The sequence below is a fragment of the Salvelinus alpinus genome, chromosome 2 (assembly GCF_045679555.1).
Source record: "Salvelinus alpinus chromosome 2, SLU_Salpinus.1, whole genome shotgun sequence".
In the NCBI taxonomy this organism is placed as follows: Eukaryota; Metazoa; Chordata; class Actinopteri; order Salmoniformes; family Salmonidae; genus Salvelinus; species Salvelinus alpinus.
The window spans coordinates 12,263,733-12,289,885 of NC_092087.1; the positions used below are offsets into that span (position 1 = coordinate 12,263,733).

Below are 26,153 nucleotides of genomic sequence, written 5' to 3' on the forward strand. Positions count from 1 at the left end.
ATGGTCACTTACTTTACCTGCTGCTCCCCCCACCCCACGGTCACTTACTTTACCTGCCCCCCCCACCCCACGGTCACTCACTTTACCTGCTGCTCCCCCCTCCCCACCCCACGGTCACTTACTTTACCTGCTGCTCCCCCCTCCCCACCCCACGGTCACTTACTTTACCTGCTGCTCCCCCCCACCCCACGGTCACTTACTTTAGCTGCTCCCTCCCAACCCCACGGTCACTTACTTTACCTGCTGCTCCCCCCCACCCCACGGTCACCTACTTTACCTGCTGCTCCCCCCCACCCCACAGTCACTTACTTTACCATCTGCCACCCCACCCCACGGTCACTTACTTTACCTTCTGCCCCCCCCACCCCACGGTCACTTACTTTACCTGCTGCTCCCCCCTCCCCACCCCACGGTCACTTACTCTACCTGCTTCTCCCCACCCCACGGTCACTTACTTTACCTTCTGCCCCCCCCCCCCCCCACGGTCACTTACTTTACCTGCCCCCCACCCCCCACCCCACGGTCGCTTACTTTACCTGCTGCTCCCCCCCACCCAACAGTCACTTACTTTACCTGCTGCCCCCCCACCCCACGGTCACTTACTTTACCTGCTGCCCCCCCCCACCCCACGGTCACTTACTTTACCTGCTGCCCCCCCCCACCCCACGGTCACTTACTTTACCTGCTGCTCCCCCCCACCCCACGGTCACTTACTTTACCTGCTCCCCCCCACCCCACGGTCACTTACTTTACCTGCTGCTTCCCCCCCCCCACCCCACGGTCACCTACTTTACCTGCTGCTCCCCCCCACCCCACAGTCACTTACTTTACATGCTGTCCCCCCACCCCACGGTCACTTACTTTACCTTTTGCCCCCCCACCCCACGGTCACTTACTTTACCTGCTGCTCCCCCCTCCCCACCCCACGGTCACTTACTTTACCTGCTGCTCCCCCCCACCCCACGGTCACTTACTTTAGCTGCTCCCCCCCACCCCACGGTCACTTACTTTACCTGCTGCTCCCCTCCGCCCCACGGTCACTTACTTTACCTTCTGCCCCCCCCCACCCCACGGTCACTTACTTTACCTTCTGCTCCCCCCCACCCCACGGTCACTTACTTTACCTTCTGGTCCCCCCCCCACCCCACGGTCACTTACTTTACCTGCTGCTCCCCCCCCAACCCCACGGTCACTTACTTTACCTGCCCCCCCCCCCACCCCACGGTCGCTTACTTTACCTGCTGCTCCCCCCCACCCAACAGTCACTTACTTTACCTGCTGCCCCCCCACCCCACGGTCACTTACTTTACCTGCTGCTCCCCCCCACCCCACGGTCACTTACTTTACCTACTCCCCCCCACCCCACGGTCACTTACTTTACCTGCTGCTCCCGACCCCACGGTCACTTACTTTACCTGCTCCCCCCCACCCCACGGTCACTTACTCCCACGGTCACTTACTTTACCTACTCCCCCCCCACCCCACGGTCACTTACTTTACCTTCTGCCCCCCCCCCCCCCACGGTCACTTACTTTACCTTCTTCCCCCCCCCCCACCCCACGGTCACTTACTTTACCTGCCCCCCCCCCCCCACCCCACGGTCGCTTACTTTACCTGCTGCTCCCCCCCACCCAACAGTCACTTACTTTACCTGCTGCCCCCCCACCCCACGGTCACTTACTTTACCTGCTGCCCCCCCCCACCCCACGGTCACTTACTTTACCTGCCCCCCCCCACCCCACGGTCACTTACTTTACCTGCTGCTCCCCCCCACCCCACGGTCACTTACTTTACCTGCTCCCCCCCACCCCACGGTCACTTACTTTACCTGCTGCTTCCCCCCCCACCCCACGGTCACCTACTTTACCTGCTGCTCCCCCCGACCCCACAGTCACTTACTTTACATGCTGCCCCCCCACCCCACGGTCACTTACTTTACCTTCTGCCCCCCCACCCCACGGTCACTTACTTTACCTGCTGCTCCCCCCTCCCCACCCCACGGTCACTTACTTTACCTGCTGCTCCCCCCCACCCCACGGTCACTTACTTTAGCTGCTCCCCCCCACCCCACGGTCACTTACTTTACCTGCTGCTCCCCTCCGCCCCACGGTCACTTACTTTACCTTCTGCCCCCCCCCCCCCCACGGTCACTTACTTTACCTTCTCCCCCCCCCCCACCCCACGGTCACTTACTTTACCTTCTGCTCCCCCCCACCCCACGGTCACTTACTTTACATTCTGGTCCCCCCCCCAACCCACGGTCACTTACTTTACCTTCTGCTCCCCCCCACCCCACGGTCACTTACTTTACCTGCTGCTCCCCCCCACCCCACGGTCACTTACTTTACCTACTCCACCCCACCCCACGGTCACTTACTTTACCTGCTGCTCCCGACCCCACGGTCACTTACTTTACCTTCTGCTCCCCCCCACCCCACGGTCACTTACTTTACCTTCTGGTCCCCCCCCCAACCCACGGTCACTTACTTTACCTTCTGCTCCCCCCCACCCCACGGTCACTTACTTTACCTGCTGCTCCCCCCCACCCCACGGTCACTTACTTTACCTACTCCACCCCACCCCACGGTCACTTACTTTACCTGCTGCTCCCGACCCCACGGTCACTTACTTTACCTGCTCCCCCCCACCCCACGGTCACTTACTCCCACGGTCACTTACTTTACCTGCTCCCCCCCCACCCCACGGTCACTTACTTTACCTGCCCCCCCCCCCCCCCACCCCACGGTCGCTTACTTTACCTGCTGCTCCCCCCCACCCAACAGTCACTTACTTTACCTGCTGCCCCCCCACCCCACGGTCACTTACTTTACCTGCTACTCCCCCCCACCCCACGGTCACTTACTTTACCTGCTGCTCCCGACCCCACGGTCACTTACTTTACCTGCTCCCCCCCACCCCACGGTCACTTACTTTACCTGCTGCCCCCCCCCCCCGCCCCACGGTCACTTACTTTACCTTCTGCCCCCCCCCACCCCACCCACGGTCACTCACTTTACCTTCTGCTCCCCCCCACCCCACGGTCACTTACTTTACCTGCTCCCCCCCCCCACCATACGATTACTTACTATACCTTCTGGCCCCCCCCTACCCCACGGTCACTTACTTTACCTGCTACTCCCCCCCACCCCACGGTCACTTACTTTACCTGCTGCTCCCGACCCCACGGTCACTTACTTTACCTGCTCCCCCCCACCCCACGGTCACTTACTTTACCTGCTGCCCCCCCCCCCCGCCCCACGGTCACTTACTTTACCTTCTGCCCCCCCCCCCCCCCCAGGGTCACTTACTTTACCTTCTTCCCCCCCCCCCACCCCACGGTCACTCACTTTACCTTCTGCTCCCCCCCACCCCACGGTCACTTACTTTACCTGCTCCCCCCCCCCACCATACGATTACTTACTATACCTTCTGGCGGTCACTTACTTTACCTGCTGCTCCCCCCCACCCCACGGTCACTTACTTTACCTGCTGCCCCCCCACCCCACGGTCACTTACTTTACCTGCTGCCCCCCCACCCCACGGTCACTTACTTTACCTGCCCCCCCCACCCCACGGTCACTCACTTTACCTGCTGCTCCCCCCCACCCCACGGTCACTTACTTTACCTGCTGCTTCCACCCCCACCCCACGGTCACTTACTTTACCTGCTGCCCCCCCACCCCACGGTCACTTACTTTACCTGCCCCCCCCACCCCACGGTCACTCACTTTACCTGCTGCTCCCCCCCCCCACGGTCACTTACTTTACCTGCTGCCCCCCCACCCCACGGTCACTTACTTTACCTGCCCCCCCCCACCCCACGGTCACTTACTTTACCTGCTGCCCCCCCCCCCCAACCCCATGGTCACTTACATTACCTGCTGCTCCCCCCCCCCACAACACGGTCACTTACTTTACCTGTCCCCCCCACCCCACGGTCACTTACTTTACCTGCTGCCCCCCCCCCACAACACGGTCACTTACTTTACCTGCTCCCCCCCCCACCCCACGGTCACTTACTTTACCTGCTGCCCCCCCCCCCCGCCCCACGGTCACTTACTTTACCTGCTGCCCCCCCCACCCACCCCACGGTCACTTACTTTACCTTCTTCCCCCCCCCACCCCACGGTCACTTACTTTACCTGCTGCCCCCCCCACCCCACGGTCACTTACTTTACCTTCTGCCCCCCCCCCCCACCCCACGGTCGCTTACTTTACCTGCTGCTCCCCCCCACCCAACAGTCACTTACTTTACCTGCTGCCCCCCCACCCCACGGTCACTTACTTTACCTGCTGCTCCCCCCCACCCCACGGTCACTTACTTTACCTACTCCCCCCCACCCCACGGTCACTTACTTTACCTGCTGCTCCCGACCCCACGGTCACTTACTTTACCTGCTCCCCCCCACCCCACGGTCACTTACTCCCACGGTCACTTACTTTACCTACTCCCCCCCCACCCCACGGTCACTTACTTTACCTGCCCCCCCCCCCCACCCCACGGTCGCTTACTTTACCTGCTGCTCCCCCCCACCCAACAGTCACTTACTTTACCTGCTGCCCCCCCACCCCACGGTCACTTACTTTACCTGCTGCTCCCCCCCACCCCACGGTCACTTACTTTACCTACTCCCCCCCACCCCACGGTCACTTACTTTACCTGCTGCTCCCGACCCCACGGTCACTTACTTTACCTGCTCCCCCCCACCCCACGGTCACTTACTTTACCTGCTACCCCCCCCCGCCCCACGGTCACTTACTTTACCTTCTGCCCCCCCCCCCCCCCCACGGTCACTTACTTTACCTTCTTCCCCCCCCCCCACCCCACGGTCACTTACTTTACCTGCCCCCCCCCCCCCACCCCACGGTCGCTTACTTTACCTGCTGCTCCCCCCCACCCAACAGTCACTTACTTTACCTGCTACCCCCCCACCCCACGGTCACTTACTTTACCTGCTGCCCCCCCCCACCCCACGGTCACTTACTTTACCTGCCCCCCCCCACCCCACGGTCACTTACTTTACCTGCTGCTCCCCCCCACCCCACGGTCACTTACTTTACCTGCTCCCCCCCACCCCACGGTCACTTACTTTACCTGCTGCTTCCCCCCCCCACCCCACGGTCACCTACTTTACCTGCTGCTCCCCCCGACCCCACAGTCACTTACTTTACATGCTGCCCCCCCACCCCACGGTCACTTACTTTACCTTCTGCCCCCCCACCCCACGGTCACTTACTTTACCTGCTGCTCCCCCCTCCCCACCCCACGGTCACTTACTTTACCTGCTGCTCCCCCCCACCCCACGGTCACTTACTTTAGCTGCTCCCCCCCACCCCACGGTCACTTACTTTACCTGCTGCTCCCCTCCGCCCCACGGTCACTTACTTTACCTTCTGCCCCCCCCCCCCCCCCCACGGTCACTTACTTTACCTTCTGCCCCCCCCCCCACCCCACGGTCACTTACTTTACCTTCTGCTCCCCCCCACCCCACGGTCACTTACTTTACCTTCTGGTCCCCCCCCACCCCACGGTCACTTACTTTACCTTCTGCTCCCCCCCACCCCACGGTCACTTACTTTACCTGCTGCTCCCCCCCACCCCACGGTCACTTACTTTACCTACTCCACCCCACCCCACGGTCACTTACTTTACCTGCTGCTCCCGACCCCACGGTCACTTACTTTACCTGCTCCCCCCCACCCCACGGTCACTTACTCCCACGGTCACTTACTTTACCTGCCCCCCCCCCCACCCCACGGTCACTTACTTTACCTGCCCCCCCCCCCCCCCCACCCCACGGTCGCTTACTTTACCTGCTGCTCCCCCCCACCCAACAGTCACTTACTTTACCTGCTGCTCCCGACCCCACGGTCACTCACTTACTTTTGTATTATTTTATTTCCCCCCTCAATGGTCCTTTAGTCTGCCTGTTGTTCCCTCCCTAAGGACATGTCTTTATTCTTCACTGCTGCAGTTGTTATTATGTATACTACATAGTACTATTTTTCTTATTACCATTCTCAATGTTTTATTTCACTTCGTCCTGCGTGTTGGAGCTTGGAGCTCTGAATCTGAAGATCTAGGATTGTAACCTAATTTTAACTCCGCCTCCCTCTCTCTCTCTTTGTCTCTCTCTCCTCCACAACCTCCACACACAGCTCACACACACAGCCCACACATACAGCCCACACACACAGGTACACAATATAGTTTTTACATTCCATTTGTAATGATTCTCTTATTTGGTTAAATATGTGTTAACTTCTTGTGACTTCTACCGTCAATTCTGTTGTTAATTCATTTTTATGGTGTTACCAATTTGATTACATGTATTGTATGTACAAATGTACTCTGTGCATGAGGTGATTCGAATCCAGGCTGTATCACATCCAGTGTATCACATCCAGTCGTGATTGGGAGTCCCATAGGGCGGCGCACAATTGGCCCAGCGTCGTCTGGGTTTGGCCGGGGTAGGCCGTCATTGTGAATAAGAATTTGAATAAGAATAACTCACCTAGTTGAATAAAGGTTACATTTAAAAAAAATGTATAGTTTTTGTTACATTTAAATATCGGGTAGAATTTCCCTGTAAATGTACAGCATTATTGTGGCACCAGAGTTACCAGCTTAATACAGTAATTTTGCTTTACAGTACTATTTTCCTTACTGTAAAACATTACAGTGCCCCTGTAAATTGACAGCAAGGATGCTGTAATATGTCTTTACATTAAGTAAGAAAAATAGTACTGTAAAACATATTACATAAGATGTAAACGGTAAAGCAAACTTACAGGTTTAAATTGGCAACTGTGGTGCCAGTATAACGCTGTAAATTCCCAGGGAAAAGTTTTACAGTGCAGAACAGATGCTAGACCACATGATGACTACGATTCAGACTGTTGAAAGGGCTCCTGTCTAAGCACCTAAATCAAATCAAATCTAATTTTATTGGTCACATACACATATTTAGCAGATGTTATTGCGCGTGTAGTGAAATGCTTGTGTTCTTCGCTCCAACAGTGCAGTAATATCTAAAAATACACAACAATACACACAAATCTGAAAGTAAAAGAATGGAATTAAGAAATCTATAAATATCACAATGAGCAATTTCGGAGTCCAGAGTATGTGCAGTATATATACAGTGGGGCAAAAAAGTATTTAGTCAGCCACCAATTGTGCATGTTCTCCCACTTAAAAAGATGAGAGAGGCCTGTAATTTTCATCATTGGTACACTTCAACTATGACAGACAAAATCAGAAGAAAAAAAAACAGAAAATCACATTGTAGGATTTTTTATGAATTTATTTGCAAATTATGGTGGAAAATAAGTATTTGGTCAATAACAAAAGTTTATCTCAATACTTTGTTATATACCCTTTGTTGGCAATGACAGAGGTCAAACGTTTTCTGTAAGTCTTCACAAGGTTTTCACACACTGTTGCTGGTATTTTGGCCCATTCCTCAATGCAGATCTCCTCTAGAGCAGTGATGTTTTGGGGCTGTTGCTGGGCAACACGGACTTTCAACTCCCTCCAAAGATTTTCTATGGGGTTGAGATCTGGAGACTGGCTAGGCCACTCCAGGACCTTGAAATGCTTCTTACGAAGCCACTCCTTCGTTGCCCGGGCGGTGTGTTTGGGATCATTGTCATGCTGAAAGACCCAGCCACGTTTCATCTTCAATGCCCTTGCTGATGGAAGGAGGTTTTCACTCAAAATCTCACGATACATGGCCCCATTCATTCTTTCCTTTACACGGATCAGTCGTCCTGGTCCCTTTGCAGAGAAACAGCCCCAAAGCATGATGTTTCCACCCCCATGCTTCACAGTAGGTATGGTGTTCTTTGGATGCAACTCAGCATTCTTTGTCCTCCAAACACGACGAGTTGAGTTTTTACCAAAAAGTTATATTTTGGTTTCATCTGACCATATAACATTCTACCAATCTTCTTCTAGATCATCCAAATGCTCTCTAGCAAACTTCAGACTGGCCTGGACATGTACTGGCTTAAGCAGGGGGACATGTCTGGCACTGCAGGATTTGAGTCCCTGGCGGCGTAGTGTGTTACTGATGGTAGGCTTTGTTACTTTGGTCCCAGCTCTCTGCAGGTCATTCACTAGGTCCCCCTGTGTGGTTCTGGGATTTTTGCTCACCGTTCTTGTGATCATTTTGACCCCACGGGGTGAGATCTTGCGTGGAGCCCCAGATCGAGGGAGATTATCAGTGGTCTTGTATGTCTTCCATTTCCTAATAATTGTTCCCACAGTTGATTTCTTCAAACCAAGCTGCTTACCTATTGCAGATTCAGTCTTCCCAGCCTGGTGCAGGTCTACAATTTTGTTTCTGGTGTCCTTTGACAGCTCTTTGGTCTTGGCCATAGTGGAGTTTGGAGTGTGACTGTTTGAGGTTGTGGACAGGTGTCTTTTATACTGATAACAAGTTCAAACAGGTGCCATTAATACAGGTAACGAGTGGAGGACAGAGGAACCTCTTAAAGAAGAAGTTACAGGTCTGTGAGAGCCAGAAATCTTGCTTGTTTGTAGGTGACCAAATACTTATTTTCCACCATAATTTGCAAATAAATAAATTAAAATCCTACAATGTGATTTTCAGGATTTTTTTCTCTCATTTTGACTGTCATAGTTGATGAAAATTACAGGCCTCTCTCATCTTTTTAAGTGGGAGAACTTGCACAATTGGTGGCTGACTAAATACTTTTTTGCCCCACTGTATACATGATGGGATGTATTGACAGTATGTGGATAGTATGTAGTATTTCTGTGGAATACATAGATAGAATACTATATGTACAGCAGTAGTTATATAGGATAAGTCTTGACTAGAATAGAGTATATATATGTGAAATGGGTAAAACAGAATGTAACATTATTAAAGTGACCAGTGTTCCATGACTATGTACATAGAGCAGCAGCCTCTAAGGTGCAGGGTTGAGTAACCGGGTGGTAGTTGGCTAGTAACAGTGACTAAGTTCAGGGCAGGGTACTGGGTGGAGGCCGGCTAGTGATGGCTATTCAACAGTCTGATGGCCTTGAGATATAAGCTGTTTTTCAGTCTCTCTGTTCCAGCTTTGATGCACCTGTACTGACATTGCCTTGTGGATGATAGCGGGGTGAACAGGCCATGGCTCGGGTGGCTGAGGTCCTTGATGATCTTCGTGGCCTTTCTGGAAGGCAGGCAGTGTGCCCCCGGTGACGTGTTGGGCTGACCGCGCCACCCTCTGGATGGCCCTGAGGTTGCCGGCGGTGCAGTTGCCATACCAGGCAGTGATACAGCCCGACAGGATGCCCTCAATGGTGCATCTGTAAAAGTTTGTGAGGGTTTTAGGGGCCAAGCTGAATTTCTTCAGCCTCCTGAGGTTGAAGAGGGGCTGTTGTGCCTTTTTTTCACCACACTGTCTGTGTGAGTACCATTTCAGATTGTCAGTGATGTGTACGCCAAGGAACTTGAAGCTTTTCACCTTCTCCACTGCAGCCGCATCGATGTGGATGGGGACATGCTCCTTCTGCTGTCTCCTGAAGTCCACAATCAGCTCCTTCATTTTGTTGACATTGAGGGAGAGGTTATTTTTCTGGCACCACTCTGCCAGGGCCCTCACCTCCTCCCTGTAGGCTGTCTTGTCGTTGTTGGTAATCAGGCCTACCACTGTTGTCGTCTGAAAAATTGATGATTGAGTTGAAGGCGTGCATGGCCAAGCATTCATGGGTGAACAGGAAGTAGGGAGTTTTTAGGGAGTTTTTCCTAGCCACCGTGCTTCTACACCTGCATTGCTTGCTGTTTGGAGTTTTAGGCTGGGTTTCTGTACAGCACTTTGAGATATCAGCTGATGTAAGAAGGGCTATATAAATACATTTGATTTGATTTGAGATCAGGAGGGGGTTGAGCACACACACACAGGGGCCCCTGTGTTGAGGGTCAGCGAAGTGGAGGTGTTGTTGCCTACCTTCACCACTTGGGGGCGGCCAGTTAGGAAGTCCAGAACCCAGTTGCACAGGGCAGTTCAGACCCAGGGCCTCAAGCTTAATGATGAGCTTGGAGGGTACTATGGTGTTGAAGGCTGAGCTGTAGTCAATGAACAGCATTCTTGCATAGGTATTCCTCTTGTCCAGATGGGACAGGGCAGTATGCAGTGTGATGGCGATAGCGATTGCATCATCCATGGATCTATTGTGGCGGTATGCAAATTGAACAATTGTGGACATCCAGACTGGGATAGGGAGAGATTTAATATGTTCGTAAACAATCCAGCCAGCTGGTCTGCGCATGCTCAGAGGACACGGTTAGGGATGCCGCCTGGGCCGGCAGCCTTGTGAGGGTTAACAAGCTTAAATGTCTTACTGACGTTGGCCACGGAGAACAACAGTCCCCTGGAGTGGCCCGCGTCATTGGCACTGTGTTATCCTCAAAGCGGGCGAAGAATGTGTTTAGCTTAGTCATAACTGGACTGTTTGTATTCAACCATATTCTCAGTCACCTTGCTGTGGTTAAATGCCGTTGTCTAACTACGGTTTTTAGTTTGGATGGGTTTTAATCATCACAGTGGGAACAACATCCCCTATACACTTCCTGATGAACTCAGTCACTGTCAGTGTATACGTCAATGTTGTTCCCAGAGACAATCAGGAACATATCCCAGTCCGCGTGATCAAAATAAGTTTGAAGCATGGATTCCGATTGGTCAGACCAGCGTTCAATAGACCTTAGCAGGGGTACTTCCTGTTTGAGTTTCTGCCTATGGGAAAGGAGGAGTAGAATGGAGTCGTGATCTGATTTGCTGAAGAGAGGGCGGGGGAGGGCCTTGTAGCCATCTTGGAAGGGAGCGTAACAATGGTCGAGAGTTTTTGAAGCGTGAGTACTGCAGGCAATGTGTTGATGGAACTTCGGCAGCATTTTCCTCAAGTTCACTTTGTTAAAGTCACCAGCTGCAATAAATGCTGCCTCGGGATATGTGGTTTCCGGTTTGCACAAAGTCCAGTGTATTTCCTTGAGAGCCGTCGTGGTATCGGCTTGAGGGGGAACATACACGGCTATGACGATGACCGAAGAGAATTCTCTTGAGAGGCAATGCGGTCAGCATTTCATTGAGAGGTATTCTAGGTTGTGTGAACAAAAGGACTTGAGTTCCTGTACGTTACCACAATCACACCATGAGTAGTTAATCATGAAACATACACCTCCACCTTTCTTCTTCCCAGAGAGTTCTTTATTCTAATCTGCGCAATGTACTGAGAACCCAGCTGTATAGATGGGGACAGTATATCCGGAGAGAGCCATGATTCCGTGAAACAGAGTATGTTACCGTCCCTGATGTCTCTCTGGAAGGAGATCCTCGCCCTGGGCTCATCAACTTTATTATCCATCGACTGAACATTAGCGAGTAATAGACTCGGAAGCGGTGGTAGTTGTGTACGCCTCCTGAGTTGGACTAAAAGTCCACTCCGAATATCTCTACTCCACCGGCGGCGTTTTGGAGCAGCCTCTGGTATAAGTTAAATTGCCTTGGGTGGGTACAAACAAAGGATACAATTCAGGAAAGTTGTATTTCTGGTCGCAGTTACCGCCGCTCTGATATCCAAAAGTTATTTCCGGCTGTATGTAATAATGCAAAAAACCCTCTGGGCTAATAATGTGAGAAATAACAACCACAGCAACAAAAATGTGCAAAGTTGCTTAGGAGCCAGAAACAGAGCGGCCATGTCTATCGGCACCATCTTGATGTATCTATCTAGTACTAGGAAGGTAATAATGTTAACAAAGTAAACCAGGGGAAAGGGAGAGTGGTAAAGGCATTAGCAACTCCAATAAAACACTTCATCAGTCTACCTCTCTACCTCTCACGTGTGTGTGCGTGAGTGTGTGTATATGTGTGCGTGAGTGTGTGTATGTGTGCTGGTGTGTGTGTGTGTGTGTGACCATCTGTGCCTGGCCATGTCCTGAAGAGATCTTAAGCAACAGACTGCCTCTCCGTCTTTCCACTTCTCCACATGCCAATCTGCCTTCAACATCCTCAAAGCATCGCAGTTTCACACACGCACGCACGCACAAACGCACGCACGCACGCACGCACGCACGCACGCACGCACGCACGCACAAACACGCACGCACGCACGCACGCAGGCAGGCAGGCAGGCAGGCAGGCAGGCACGCACGCACGCACACACACACACACACACACACACACACACACACACACACACACACACACACACACACACACACACACACACACACACACACACACACACACACACATTCTTCCTCTCTCTCTCTCTTCACAGTGTGATGTGCTGCGGTCGTATCTGCCCCAGATCAGTGACGAGCCATCAGATATAAAATGAGTCCCAAATGGCCCTCTACTCCCTATGAAGTGCACTATGAAGGGAATAGGATGCCATTTGGGGAACATCCATCAGATAGACAGAGAAAGTGGCTGGTTTCATATGGCAACATGCATAAATATGTTAGTTGAAGATCATAGTGCACTTTATAGGGAATAGAGGGCCAGTTTTATATGTAAGATGGCTAAATAAAGAGCAAAATGATTGATTATTATATTATTATTTGTGCCCTGGTCCTATAAGAGCTCTTTGTCACTTCCCACGAGCTGAATTGTGACAAACTCACTTATTCTTATGTTTAATAAATGTATCGTATAGTGTGTTTGTGTGGCAGGCTTACAATGATATCAAGCACCAGCTGTTATTTACAAAAAGATACAGTCCGCCGCCCCTTGTCTTACCAGACGCCGCTGTTCTATCCTGCCGGTGCAGCATATAACCAGCCAGCTGTATGTTGATAATGTCGTCGTTCAGCCACGACTCCGTGAAGCATAAGATATTACAGTTTTGAATGTCCCGTTGGTGGTTTAATCTTCCGCGAAAGGTCATCGATTTTATTTTCCAAAGATTGCACGTTTTCTAGCAGAATGGAAGGAAGTGGGGATTTATTCAATCGCCTATGAATTCTTAGAAGGCAGCCTGCCATATTTGGCCCCTTTTTCTACACCTTCTCTTTACGCAAATCACGGGGATCTGGGCCTGTTCACGGGGAAGCAGTATATCATTCACGTCGGGCTCGTTAAACGAAAAACAGGATTCTGCCAGTCTGTGGTGAGTAATCACAGTCCTGATGTCCAGAAGTTATTTTCGGTCATAAGAGATGGTAGCGGCAACATTATGTACAAAATAAGTTTAAAAATCAGTTACAAACAACGCAAAGAAACACAATTGGTTGGGGACACGTTAAACATCAGCATTTTTCTCTAGCGCCATTTAACCCTGCAAAATGTTGTGTTGTGGATATGTGGTGGTGTAGGGATGTTATATGGTGTACTGTTTTATCTTTAGCTCATTCAGTACAAACAGTTCACTTTTATCTGTTGTTTTATATGTCATGTGGGTGGTTTGATGTGTTTGGGCCACAGGAAGAGTAGCTGCTGCCTTGGCAACAGCTAATGAGGATCCCTAATAAATACAAATATTACAGGTGTCTCAAAAGACCAATTTTTGTGATGACTATACACTGTCAACAGGACCAGAGTATTACCTATGGTAGAGTACAGTACATTGTCAACAGGACCAGAGTATTAACTATGGTAGAGTACAGTACATTGTCAACAGGACCAGAGTATTACCTATGGTAGAGTAGAGTACATTGTCAACAGGACTAGTGGATTACCTATGGTAGAGTACAGTACATTGTCAACAGGACCAGAGTATTAACTATGGTAGAGTAGAGTACATTGTCAACAGGACCAGAGTATTACCTATGGTAGAGTACAGTACATTGTCAACAGGACTAGAGTATTAACTATGGTAGAGTACAGTACATTGTCAACAGGACCAGAGTATTACCTATGGTAGAGTACAGTACACTGTCAACAGGACTAGAGTATTAACTATGGTAGAGTACAGTACATTGTCAACAGGACCAGAGTATTACCTATGGTAGAGTACAGTACATTGTCAACAGGACTAGTGGATTACCTATGGTAGAGTACAGTACATTGTCAACAGGACCAGAGTATTACCTATGGTAGAGTACAGTACATTGTCAACAGGACTAGTGGATTACCTATGGTAGAGTACAGTACATTGTCAACAGGACCAGAGTATTACCTATGGTAGAGTACAGTACATTGTCAACAGGACCAGAGTATTACCTATGGTAGAGTACAGTACATTGTCAGCAGGACCAGAGTATTACCTATGGTAGAGTTCAGTACATTGTCAACAGGACCAGAGTATTACCTATGGTAGAGTACAGTACACTGTCAACAGGACCAGAGTATTACCTATGGTAGAGTACAGTACACTGTCAACAGGACCAGAGTATTACCTATGGTAGAGTAGAGTACACTGTCAACAGGACCAGAGTATTACCTATGGTAGAGTACAGTACACTGTCAACAGGACCAGAGTATTACCTATGGTAGAGTACAGTACACTGTCAACAGGACCAGAGTATTACCTATGGTAGAGTACAGTACATTGTCAACAGGACCAGAGTATTACCTATGGTAGAGTACAGTACATTGTCAACAGGACTAGTGGATTACCTATGGTAGAGTACAGTACATTGTCAACAGGACTAGTGGATTACCTATGGTAGAGTACAGTACATTGTCAACAGGACCAGAGTATTACCTATGGTAGAGTACAGTACATTGTCAACAGGACTAGTGGATTACCTATGGTAGAGTACAGTACATTGTCAACAGGACCAGAGTATTACCTATGGTAGAGTACAGTACATTGTCAACAGGACCAGAGTATTACCTATGGTAGAGTACAGTACATTGTCAACAGGACCAGAGTATTACCTATGGTAGAGTAGAGTACACTGTCAACAGGACCAGAGTATTACCTATGGTAGAGTACAGTACATTGTCAACAGGACCAGTGTATTACCTATGATAGAGTACAGTACATTGTCAACAGGACCAGAGTATTACCTATGGTAGAGTAGAGTACATTGTCAACAGGACCAGAGTATTACCTATGGTAGAGTAGAGTACATTGTCAACAGGACCAGAGTATTACCTATGGTAGAGTACAGTACATTGTCAACAGGACCAGAGTATTACCTATGGTAGAGTAGAGTACATTGTCAACAGGACCAGAGTATTACCTATGGTAGAGTACAGTACACTGTCAACAGGACCAGAGTATTACCTATGGTAGAGTAGAGTACACTGTCAACAGGACCAGAGTATTACCTATGGTAGAGTACAGTACACTGTCAACAGGACCAGAGTATTACCTATGGTAGAGTAGAGTACACTGTCAACAGGACCAGAGTATTACCTATGGTAGAGTACAGTACATTGTCAACAGGACCAGAGTATTAACTATGGTAGAGTAGAGTACATTGTCAACAGGACCAGAGTATTACCTATGGTAGAGTAGAGTACACTGTCAACAGGACCAGAGTATTACCTATGGTAGAGTACAGTACACTGTCAACAGGACCAGAGTATTACCTATGGTAGAGTAGAGTACACTGTCAACAGGACCAGAGTATTACCTATGGTAGAGTAGAGTACACTGTCAACAGGACCAGAGTATTACCTATGGTAGAGTACAGTACATTGTCAACAGGACCAGAGTATTACCTATGGTAGAGTACAGGAGAAGTACTGGAGCCCTGCCAGTAATACACCGTGGATGTATTTCTCTCACTGCCATTCTGACTCACAATGGATCCGGCAACAGCCTTAACAAAAGCTATTCACATAGAGTTGTAATGCCTTGAACTGCTCATTGGTTGGATGTGGAAAGACTTGAGAAGCGTGACAGATTGATGTATGATGCCATGTGGAATGTACAGATTCGGTGGAATTTTCGATGGGATGAATGTGTCGTTTGGTGACACAGAGGTGGAGAAATTACATTCCAAGATGAATTGCTTTGCACCATAAATGTCCCATTAGCACCGCATATTACACGGCCGTTATAGAAATGTGTGTAAAAAAAAGAAATATATATAATGATTTCATCATGTGGGCCATATAAAAGGAACATGACTAAATAGATTTCATTCACATATTGAACACTGACACTAAGACTGAGTGAACACCCACACGTGCTCTGTCACTCACTGGAGAATACAACCAACGTGTAACACACCGGAACAATCACACATACCTTCACTAAAATAAATGATTCACCAATTACACCGTTGCAATAGGAAGAGACAAGGTGCCAATGATAAACCCCAAACTCCCTTTGTCTGAATCCAACTACAGTATTTAGCTGAATGAATGACACCAAATGCTGAATGAGATCACTGAGCGCAATGAGATTAAATTGCACGTGATCACACAAACTCACTCTAACAATCTGTGTGGGTGGGTGCCCCCTCTAGCTGTCCAGAAGTTTCTTTTGTTAACTTCGAGTGTTAAGCATGCCTCAGCTAACAAATACATTCACTTGGTGAGTGCATTAAGTGAATCAGAGGGCTCCCGAGTGGCACTGCATCTCAACGTAAGAGGCGTCACTACAGTCCCTGGTTCGAATCCAGGCTATATCACATCTGGCTGTGATTGGGAGTCCCATAGGGCGGCACACAATTGGCCTAGTGTCATCCGGGGTAGGCCGTCAATGTAAATAAGAATTTGTTCTTAACTGACTTGCCTAGTTAATTTAAAAAAAATCAAAGCCACTTCTTTCTCATAAAGTGTCTTAGAGTAGGAGTGCTGATCTAGGATCAGGTCCTCCCTGTCCATGTGATCTAAAGGGACCAGTATTCAGTCATAGTGCTGATCTAGGATCAGGTCCTCCCTGTCCATGTGATCTAAAAGGACCAGTATTCAGTCATAGTGCTGATCTAGGATCAGGTCCTCCCTGTCCATGTGATCTAAAGGGACCAGTATTCAGTCATAGTGCTGATCTAGGATCAGGTCCTCCCTGTCCATGTGATCTAAAAGGACCAGTATTCAGTCATAGTGCTGATCTAGGATCAGGTCCTCCCTGTCCATGTGATCTAAAAGGACCAGTATTCAGTCATAGTGCTGATCTAGGATCAGGTCCTCCCTGTCCATGTGATCTAAAAGGACCAGTATTCAGTCATAGTGCTGATCTAGGATCAGGTCTCCCTGTCCATGTGATCTAAAAGGACCAGTATTCAGTCATAGTGCTGATCTAGGATCAGGTCCTCCCTGTCCATGTGATCTAAAAGGACCAGTATTCAGTCATAGTGCTGATCTAGGATCAGGTCCTCCCTGTCCATGTGATCTAAAAGGACCAGTATTCAGTCATAGTGCTGATCTAGGATCAGGTCCTCCCTGTCCATGTGATCTAAAAGGACCAGTATTCAGTCATAGTGCTGATCTAGGATCAGGTCCTCCCTGTCCATGTGATCTAAAAGGACCAGTATTCAGTCATAGTGCTGATCTAGGATCAGGTCCTCCCTGTCCATGTGATCTAAAAGGACCAGTATTCAGTCATAGTGCTGATCTAGGATCAGGTCCTCCCTGTCCATGTGATCTAAAGGGACCAGTATTCAGTCATAGTGCTGATCTAGGATCAGGTCCTCCCTGTCCATGTGATCTAAAAGGACCAGTATTCAGTCATAGTGCTGATCTAGGATCAGGTCCTCCCTGTCCATGTGATCTAAAGGGACCAGTATTCAGTCATAGTGCTGATCTAGGATCAGGTCCTCCCTGTCCATGTGATCTAAAAGGACCAGTATTCAGTCATAGTGCTGATCTAGGATCAGGTCCTCCCTGTCCATGTGATCTAAAAGGACCAGTATTCAGTCATAGTGCTGATCTAGGATCAGGTCCTCCCTGTCCATGTGATCTAAAAGGACCAGTATTCAGTCATAGTGCTGATCTAGGATCAGGTCCTCCCTGTCCATGTGATCTAAAAGGACCAGTATTCAGTCATAGTGCTGATCTAGGATCAGGTCCTCCCTGTCCATGTGATCTAAAAGGACCAGTATTCAGTCATAGTGCTGATCTAGGATCAGGTCCTCCCTGTCCATATAACCTTATTCTGTATGATCTAAAAGGTGAAATTGATCACAGATCAGGGCTCCTACTCTGAGACATTGCTAATACAGTGTTTTACCTCTATGTAGAGGCACACACACATTAAAAAAAAGTACACATTCGTTCTTGTTTAATGTAATGATCCATGTGTTATTGAATTCAATATACTGTAATCAGGCAGCTCCAATGTTTCAGCTGCTGCCATTCTCAAGGTACTGTGAACATTTTACCTCCGGATGCAGTGAAACATACAGCAGTGTAACCGACCCTCCCAGTGTTCAATAATACAGTAGAGTCTTGTTAGGGCTCAGTCCCTCTCCAACCCTCAACAGGCTCCCACTGCTCTACAACAGAGGAGTGTGTGTGTGTGTGTGTGTGTCCTTGAGTTTTCTAGCCCCTCACAGGCAAGCAGATGCAGTGTCTGTTTCTCAATACAGCCTAGCTGTGTCCTTGGCTGGGATCTGGTTAGAGATGGAAAGGAAGGTGAGGACACTACGGGGAGAATGGGGATGGTTGGTAATGTTTGATTCTCCCTCTGTGCTTCTGTGATTACCTGAGGGGGAGGCGGGGGACGCAGAGGAGAGAGATGAATGTGATGCACAGTTAGTAATTTAGCAGACGCTCTTATCCAGAGAGACTCAGTTAGTAATTTAGCAGACGCTCTTATCCAGAGAGACTCAGTTAGTCATTTACCAGACACTCTTATCCAGAGACTCAGTTAGTCATTTAGCAGACGCTCTTATCCAGAGACTCAGTTAGTAATTTAGCAGACGCTCTTATCCAGAGACTCAGTTAGTCATTTACCAGACACTCTTATCCAGAGACTCAGTTAGTCATTTACCAGACACTCTTATCCAGAGACTCAGTTAGTCATTTAGCAGACGCTCTTATCCAGAGACTCAGTTAGTAATTTAGCAGACGCTCTTATCCAGAGACTAAGTTAGTAATTTAGCAGACGCTCTTATCCAGAGACTCAGTTAGTCATTTAGCAGACGCTCTTATCCAGAGACTCAGTTAGTCATTTAGCAGACGCTCTTATCCAGAGACGCAGTTAGTAATTTAGCAGACACTCTTATCCAGAGACTCAGTTAGTAATTTAGCAGACGCTCTTATCCAGAGACTCAGTTAGTCATTTAGCAGACGCTCTTATCCAGAGACGCAGTTAGTAATTTAGCAGACGCTCTTATCCAGAGACTCAGTTAGTAATTTAGCAGACGCTCTTATCCAGAGACTCAGTTAGTAATTTAGCAGACGCTCTTATCCAGAGACTCAGTTAGTAATTTAGCAGACGCTCTTATCCAGAGAGACTCAGTTAGTCATTTAGCAGACACTCTTATCCAGAGACTCAGTTAGTAATTTAGCAGACGCTCTTATCCAGAGACTCAGTTAGTAATTTAGCAGACGCTCTTATCCAGAGACTCAGTTAGTCATTTAGCAGACGCTCTTATCCAGAGACGCAGTTAGTAATTTAGCAGACGCTCTTATCCAGAGACTCAGTTAGTCATTTAGCAGACGCTCTTATCCAGAGACTCAGTTAGTCATTTAGCAGACGCTCTTATCCAGAGACGCAGTTAGTAATTTAGCAGACACTCTTATCCAGAGACTCAGTTAGTAATTTAGCAGACGCTCTTATCCAGAGACTCAGTTAGTCATTTAGCAGACGCTCTTATCCAGAGACGCAGTTAGTAATTTAGCAGACGCTCTTATCCAGAGACTCAGTTAGTAATTTAGCAGACGCTCTTATCCAGAGACTCAGTTAGTAATTTAGCAGACGCTCTTATCCAGAGACTCAGTTAGTCATTTAGCAGACGCTCTTATCCAGAGAGACTCAGTTAGTCATTTAGCAGACACTCTTATCCAGAGAGACTCAGTTAGTCATTTAGCAGACGCTCTTATCCAGAGACTCAGTTAGTAATTTAGCAGACGCTCTTATCCAGAGACTCAGTTAGTCATTTAGCAGACGCTCTTATCCAGAGACGCAGTTAGTAATTTAGCAGACACTCTTATCCATAGACTCAGTTAGTCATTTAGCAGACGCTCTTATCTAGAGACTCAGTTAGTAATTTAGCAGACGCTCTTATCCAGAGAGACACAGTTATAGTCACTAGATAGCTCGGTGGGACAAGACCAAACAGATACATTTTAGTGACTAAAATAACACACAGGAAGGAAGGAAGGAAGGAAGGATGAATGGAAGTGGTGTTTTATGACCTGAGGCCTTGAAAAGAGCACTGCCTTGCTGGTTTGTGACGGAATACAGAATCTAGCTCCGATTCATCACTCATCTAAAATAGACAAAAAATGCACATGTGCATATGCACGCACACAGCATTGTGGATTCTCGCATCACTTAACACAGACTTACAGACACACCCACATCGACACATACAGTGAGGGAAAAAAGTATTTGATCCCCTGCTGATTTTGTACGTTTGCCCACTGACAAAGAAATTATCAGTCTATAATTTTAATGGTAGGTTTATTTGAACAGTGAGAGACAGAATAACAACAAAAATATCCAGAAAAATGCATGTCAAAAATGTTATAAATTGATTTGCATTTTAATGAGGGAAATAAGTATTTGACCCCTTCTCAATCAAAAAGATTTCTGGCTCCCAGGTGTCTTTCATACAGGTAACGAACGGAGATTAGGAGCACACTCTTAAAAGGAGTGCTCCTAATCTCAGTTTCTTACCTGTATAAAAGATACCTGTCCACAGAAGCAATCAATCAATCAGATTCCAAACTCTCCACCATGGCCAAGACCAAAGAGCTCTCCAAGGATGTCAGGGACAAGATTGTAGACCTACACAAGGCTGGAATGGGCTACAAGACCATCGCCAAGCAGCTTGGTGAGAAGGTGACAACAGTTTCTGTGATTATTCGCAAATGGAAGAAACACAAAAGAACTGTCAATCTCCCTCAGCCTGGGGCTCCATGCAAGATCTCACCTCGTGGAGTTGCAATGATCATGAGAACGGTGAGGAATCAGCCCAGAACTACACAGGAGGATCTTGTCAATGATCTCAAGGCAGCTGGGACCATAGTCATCAAGAAAACAATTGGTAACACACTATGCCGTGAAGGACTGAAATCCTGCAGCGCCCGCAAGGTCCCCCTGCTCAAGAAAGCACATATACATGCCCGTCTGAAGTTTGCCAATGAACATCTGAATGATTCAGAGGACAACTGGGTGAACGTGTTGTGGTCAGATGAGACCAACATGGAGTTCTTTGGCATCAACCCAACTTGCCGTGTTTGGAGGAGGAGGAATGCTGCCTATGACCCCAAGAAACCATCCCCACCGTCAAACATGGAGGTGGAAACATTATGCTTTGGGGGTGTTTTTCTGCTAAAGGGACAGGACAACTTCACCGCATCAAAGGGACGATGGACGGGGCCATGTACCGTCAAATCTTGGGTGAAAACCTCCTTCCCTCAGCCAGGGTATTGAAAATGGGTCGTGGATGGGTATTCCAGCATGACAATGACCCAAAACACACGGCCAAGGCAACAAAGGAGTGGCTCAAGAAGAAGCACATTAAGGTCCTGGAGTGGCCTAGCCAGTCTCCAGACCTTAATCCCATAGAAAATCTGTGGAGGGAGCTGAAGGTTCGAGTTGCCAAACGTCAGCCTCGAAACCTTAATGACTTGAAGAAGATCTGCAAAGAGGAGTGGGACAAAATCCCTCCTGAGATGTGTGCAAACCTGGTGGCCAACTACAAGAAACGTCTGACCTCTGTGATTGCCAACAAGGGTTTTGCCACCAAGTACTAAGTCATGTTTTGCAGAGGGGTCAAATACTTATTTCCCTCATTAAAATGCAAATCAATTCATAACATTTTTGACATGCGTTTTTCTGGATTTTTTTGTTGATATTCTGTCTCTCACTGTTCAAATAAACCTACCATTAAAATTATAGACTGATCATTTCTTTGTCAGTGGGCAAACGTACAAAATCAGCAGGGGATCAAATACTTTTTTCCCTCACTGTACCACACATACACTGAGGGTGCATCAAAATGCACGTAGTCCTGAAACCTGTAGACTAATATACACTGGAGTACAGGGTCATTCATAACCATTAACAACAACAAAAACACCATCATTAGCCAATGCATGATGACACAGTGCAGCTGATTTATTCATGATTCATCCAGCTAGCTAATGTTTCTAAAGAGGGGATGGATGAGGAGTGATGAACAGATGTTGGAGCTTTATTTGATCACCCTGTTGCAGGATAACTTTTCTGCAATGGAGGAAGTGTAAAACGTGTAGTTTCTTTGAGGGTTAAATAGGATTTTGAAGTTTGTAATTTCCACTTCAAAATGTCAGACTTGATTTTTCCTTAACAAAAATGTATCAACCCCTACAAAAATGTCCATTAATTATAATCCACATAATAATTCACATTTCCAGTTGCTACATTATTTTCCTGCTGTGGCAAAGTGTCTCAAATGAAGATCCCACATCTGTATGTAGAATGAATATGACCTCCATAATAGACAAGCAAAGAGCAGAAATCTACCAGAGTAGATGCCTCTCATTGTTTTCAATCCAAGTGTAACTTTCCTCACTCAAAGAATTGACCCATAATTTAAAAAAATAAATGATGTGAAGTAGAACCCTTAAAAAATATATTTAAAAAATAAATAGCAGGGACGCAGTTGAATAACTGCGGTCCAATTTCTGCGATACCGACAACTCCCCGTCTTGTATTACTCAGCCGCACCCTACCTTGGTTGAATACAGATATAGCAGTTCCCACCCAAAACCCCTCCACTGTCAGAGAATCTTCCCTATCCATGTTCTATATTTCTAGAACCCCGTACCATAACGCATGGCCAGTTAGGACGCAATAGGAGTTGAAGACTACTTGCTGAGTGTTGTTCATTATCACATTTTGTGGAAAAAATGTGTATTTTAAAGGTGTTGCCAAACATCACAGCACTCACTCACCACACTCACAAAAGTGAGAAAAGATATTCAAACAAGTGGACTTTGTTTCCATTCTGTGTCCCCAACTGACTACAACAAGAATAGCACTACTGGAGATGAAAGGCTCCCGGTGCACTGGGGTTAACTCACCTGCAGGAGACGGTTATCTCTACTTTAGTGGCGGGGATGTTCCCGGTGATCGGGTCGAACTCGTACACCGAGGCCATGTCCTCCAGCTTGTCCATCACGTCCCCCTCCATAGGGGCAAGCGCGAGGGCGAGCGCGCGGGGCGGCTCGGGAGCGATCCGTGACTCGCACAGCCTGGCCCCGGTCGAACGCGTGTTGGGTGGTGATTGTGTCGTGTCCAAACTCCCGGTGGGTCGCGATAACACTGAGAGAGCCAGCCAGGGAGAGACAGAGAGAGAGATTCAGGGAAACTGGACACCAACAGCCCTCTGGAGAAGCGCACTTGACGAACTATCCATAGATAGTGCCGTTTAGGCTGGGGAGACCCTGGAAGCGACCTACCGTTCTGCCGCGCTAGCTACAGCTGATACCGCAACGCTCACGGTAACAGCAGGCAGCACATCATAGGGGAGTAACCTGGTGACCTGCTCTCTGCGTGTCAAGAGGAGCTCTACTCCATCGGCTGATGAGCAGACTGAGCGGACCGGAGACTGAAGAGAGAGAACGCAGGTTTCTACACTACACTACTACTCTCCCCTCCACCTCCCTCCATTTCCCATCCTCCCGCCCACATGCGATTCCACGCGGGCGTTCCCAGCCAGCCTCCCGGCTATATGCGCACAGCTGGATGCTTCTGTAATGCCTTCATTCAGGTGTCATAGCTGGTCATCTATTTTGACACATATATCCGTGGTGTTTCTGTGGATTCACCTTAAAGCTACGTTATAAAAATAGCCTAATTTATTCTGTCTGTCAGACAATCATTTACAGCGCAACGAACCCATCATTATATATGGCTGAGTCCAACGGATGCATTTTGCAGATCGTTAATGACACCGTCTGTCATTTCAGTTGTCGATTAATTCAGTCAGTGTTGTCGTTACATTACTGTGAGTGGCAATAAATCTTCATTAAAAGTGCGCCTCGTTTCAGCACCACAGTAGTGGACAGCTCCCCCGCCGCCTGCGCTGCTAGCGCTGCTTTTATAGAGCAATACAACTCGTTTTCCGTGGAGACGTATGAACACACAGGGGATCTGCAGACTGTCTCTAAGCCACAGAGGATAGTGATGCTTTTATAGAGCAATACAACTCGTTTTCCGTGGAGACTTATGAACACACAGGGGATCTGCAGACTGTCTCTAAGCCACAGAGGATAGTGATGCTTTTATAGAGCAATACAACTCGTTTTCCGTGGAGACTTATGAACACACAGGGGATCTGCAGACTGTCTCTAAGCCACAGAGGATAGTGATGCTTTTTCATCCGTAAAAGTGACCCTCCACCTCCAATAAGAGCTCTATTGTTCTCTCTCTCTCCTTTTCTTTCCCCTCGCTCTCTGTCTCTCTCACACACACCCCAGCACACACACCAACACACTAGGGAGGCAAAGCAAGGCAGTCAGCCAGAGAACGGTTGGTTGTTTCCCTCTCTATACTAGGAAATTATTGAACAATGCTCCGGAAATCAATTTACCCCGTCTCTGTCTGTAACATGTCACCCCATCTCTGTCTGTAACATGTCACCCCGTCTCTGTCTGTAACATGGCCTCACCCTGTCTCTGTCTGTAACATGTCACCCCGTCTCTGTCTGTAACATGTCACCCCGTCTCTGTCTGTAACATGTCACCCCGTCTCTGTCTGTAACATGTCACCCCGTCTCTGTCTGTAACATGGGCTCACCCCGTCTCTGTCTGTAACATGGGCTCACCCCGTCTCTGTCTGTAACATGTCACCCCATCTCTGTCTGTAACATGTCACCCCGTCTCTGTCTGTAACATGGCCTCACCCTGTCTCTGTCTGTAACATGTCACCCCGTCTCTGTCTGTAACATGTCACCCCGTCTCTGTCTGTAACATGTCACCCCGTCTCTGTCTGTAACATGGGCTCACCCTGTCTCTGTCTGTAACATGTCACCCCGTCTCTGTCTGTAACATGACACCCCGTCTCTGTCTGTAACATGGGCTCAACCCGTCTTTGTCTGTAACGGGCTCACCCTGTCTCTGTCTGTAACATGGGCTCACCCTGTCTCTGTCTGTAACATGGGCTCACCCTGTCTCTGTCTGTAACATGGGCTCACCCTGTCTCTGTCTGTAACATGGGCTCACCCTGTCTCTGTCTGTAACATGGGCTCACCCTGTCTCTGTCTGTAACATGTCTCTCCGTCTCCGTCTGTAACATGTCACCCCGTCTCTGTCTGTAACATGTCACCCCGTCTCTGTCTGTAACATGTCACCCCGTCTCTGTCTGTAACATGTCACCCCGTCTCTGTCTGTAACATGTCACCCCGTCTCTGTCTGTAACATGTCTCTCTCTCTGTAACATGTCACCCCGTCTCTGTCTGCAACATGGGCTCACCCTGTCTCTGTCTGTAACATGGGCTCACCCTGTCTCTGTCTGTAACATGGGCTAACCCCGTCTCTGTCTGCAACATGGGCTCACCCCGTCTCTGTCTGCAACATGGGCTCACCCTGTCTCTGTCTATAACGGGAACTAGGCTGACAGGGACCACCCACCCTGTCTCTCTCTCTCTCTAGGCTGACAGGGACCACCCACCCTGTCTGTCTGTCTCTCTCTAGGCTGACAGGGACCACCTACCCTGTGTGTCTGTCTCTCTCTAGGCTGACAGGAACCACCCACCCTGTCTGTCTGTCTCTTTCTAGGCTGACAGGGACCACCCACCCTGTCTGTCTGTCTCTCTGTAGGCTGACAGGGACCACCCACCCTGTCTCTCTCTGTAATGGGAACTAGGCTGACAGTGACAACCCTGTCTGTCTCTTTCTCGCTCTCTCTCTCTCTCGTGTGCATACACACAGACACCCTGTCTGTCTCCAACATGGGCTCACCCTGTCTCTGTCTAACAGGAACTAGGCTGACAGTGACAACTCTCTCTTTCTTGTGTGCATACATAGACACCACCTCCACTGTTAAATGATTAGCATCTGTAAAGGGCATCGTGGTCATGGTCAGGTGGGTGGGCAAGTTAGTGCAGATGTTTCCAATCAGGGGTTGGCAA

At 48.5% G+C, this 26,153-nt stretch overlaps 1 protein-coding gene across 1 annotated transcript in view; it reads right to left on the reverse strand.

Moving 5' to 3' along the window:
- LOC139540490 (copine-5-like) overlaps positions 1 to 24,033 on the reverse strand; it is a 318,345-nt gene extending 294,312 nt beyond the window's left edge. The window contains exons 1-2 of the mRNA XM_071344363.1: positions 23,482 to 24,033; positions 23,104 to 23,344 (exon numbers count right to left, since the gene is read on the reverse strand). Of these exons, the coding sequence (XP_071200464.1) occupies positions 23,104 to 23,213 (110 nt within the window). The 5' untranslated portion in view covers positions 23,214 to 23,344; positions 23,482 to 24,033. The remainder of the gene's footprint in view (positions 1 to 23,103; positions 23,345 to 23,481) is intronic.
- Between the last annotated feature and the right edge of the window lie 2,120 nt (positions 24,034 to 26,153).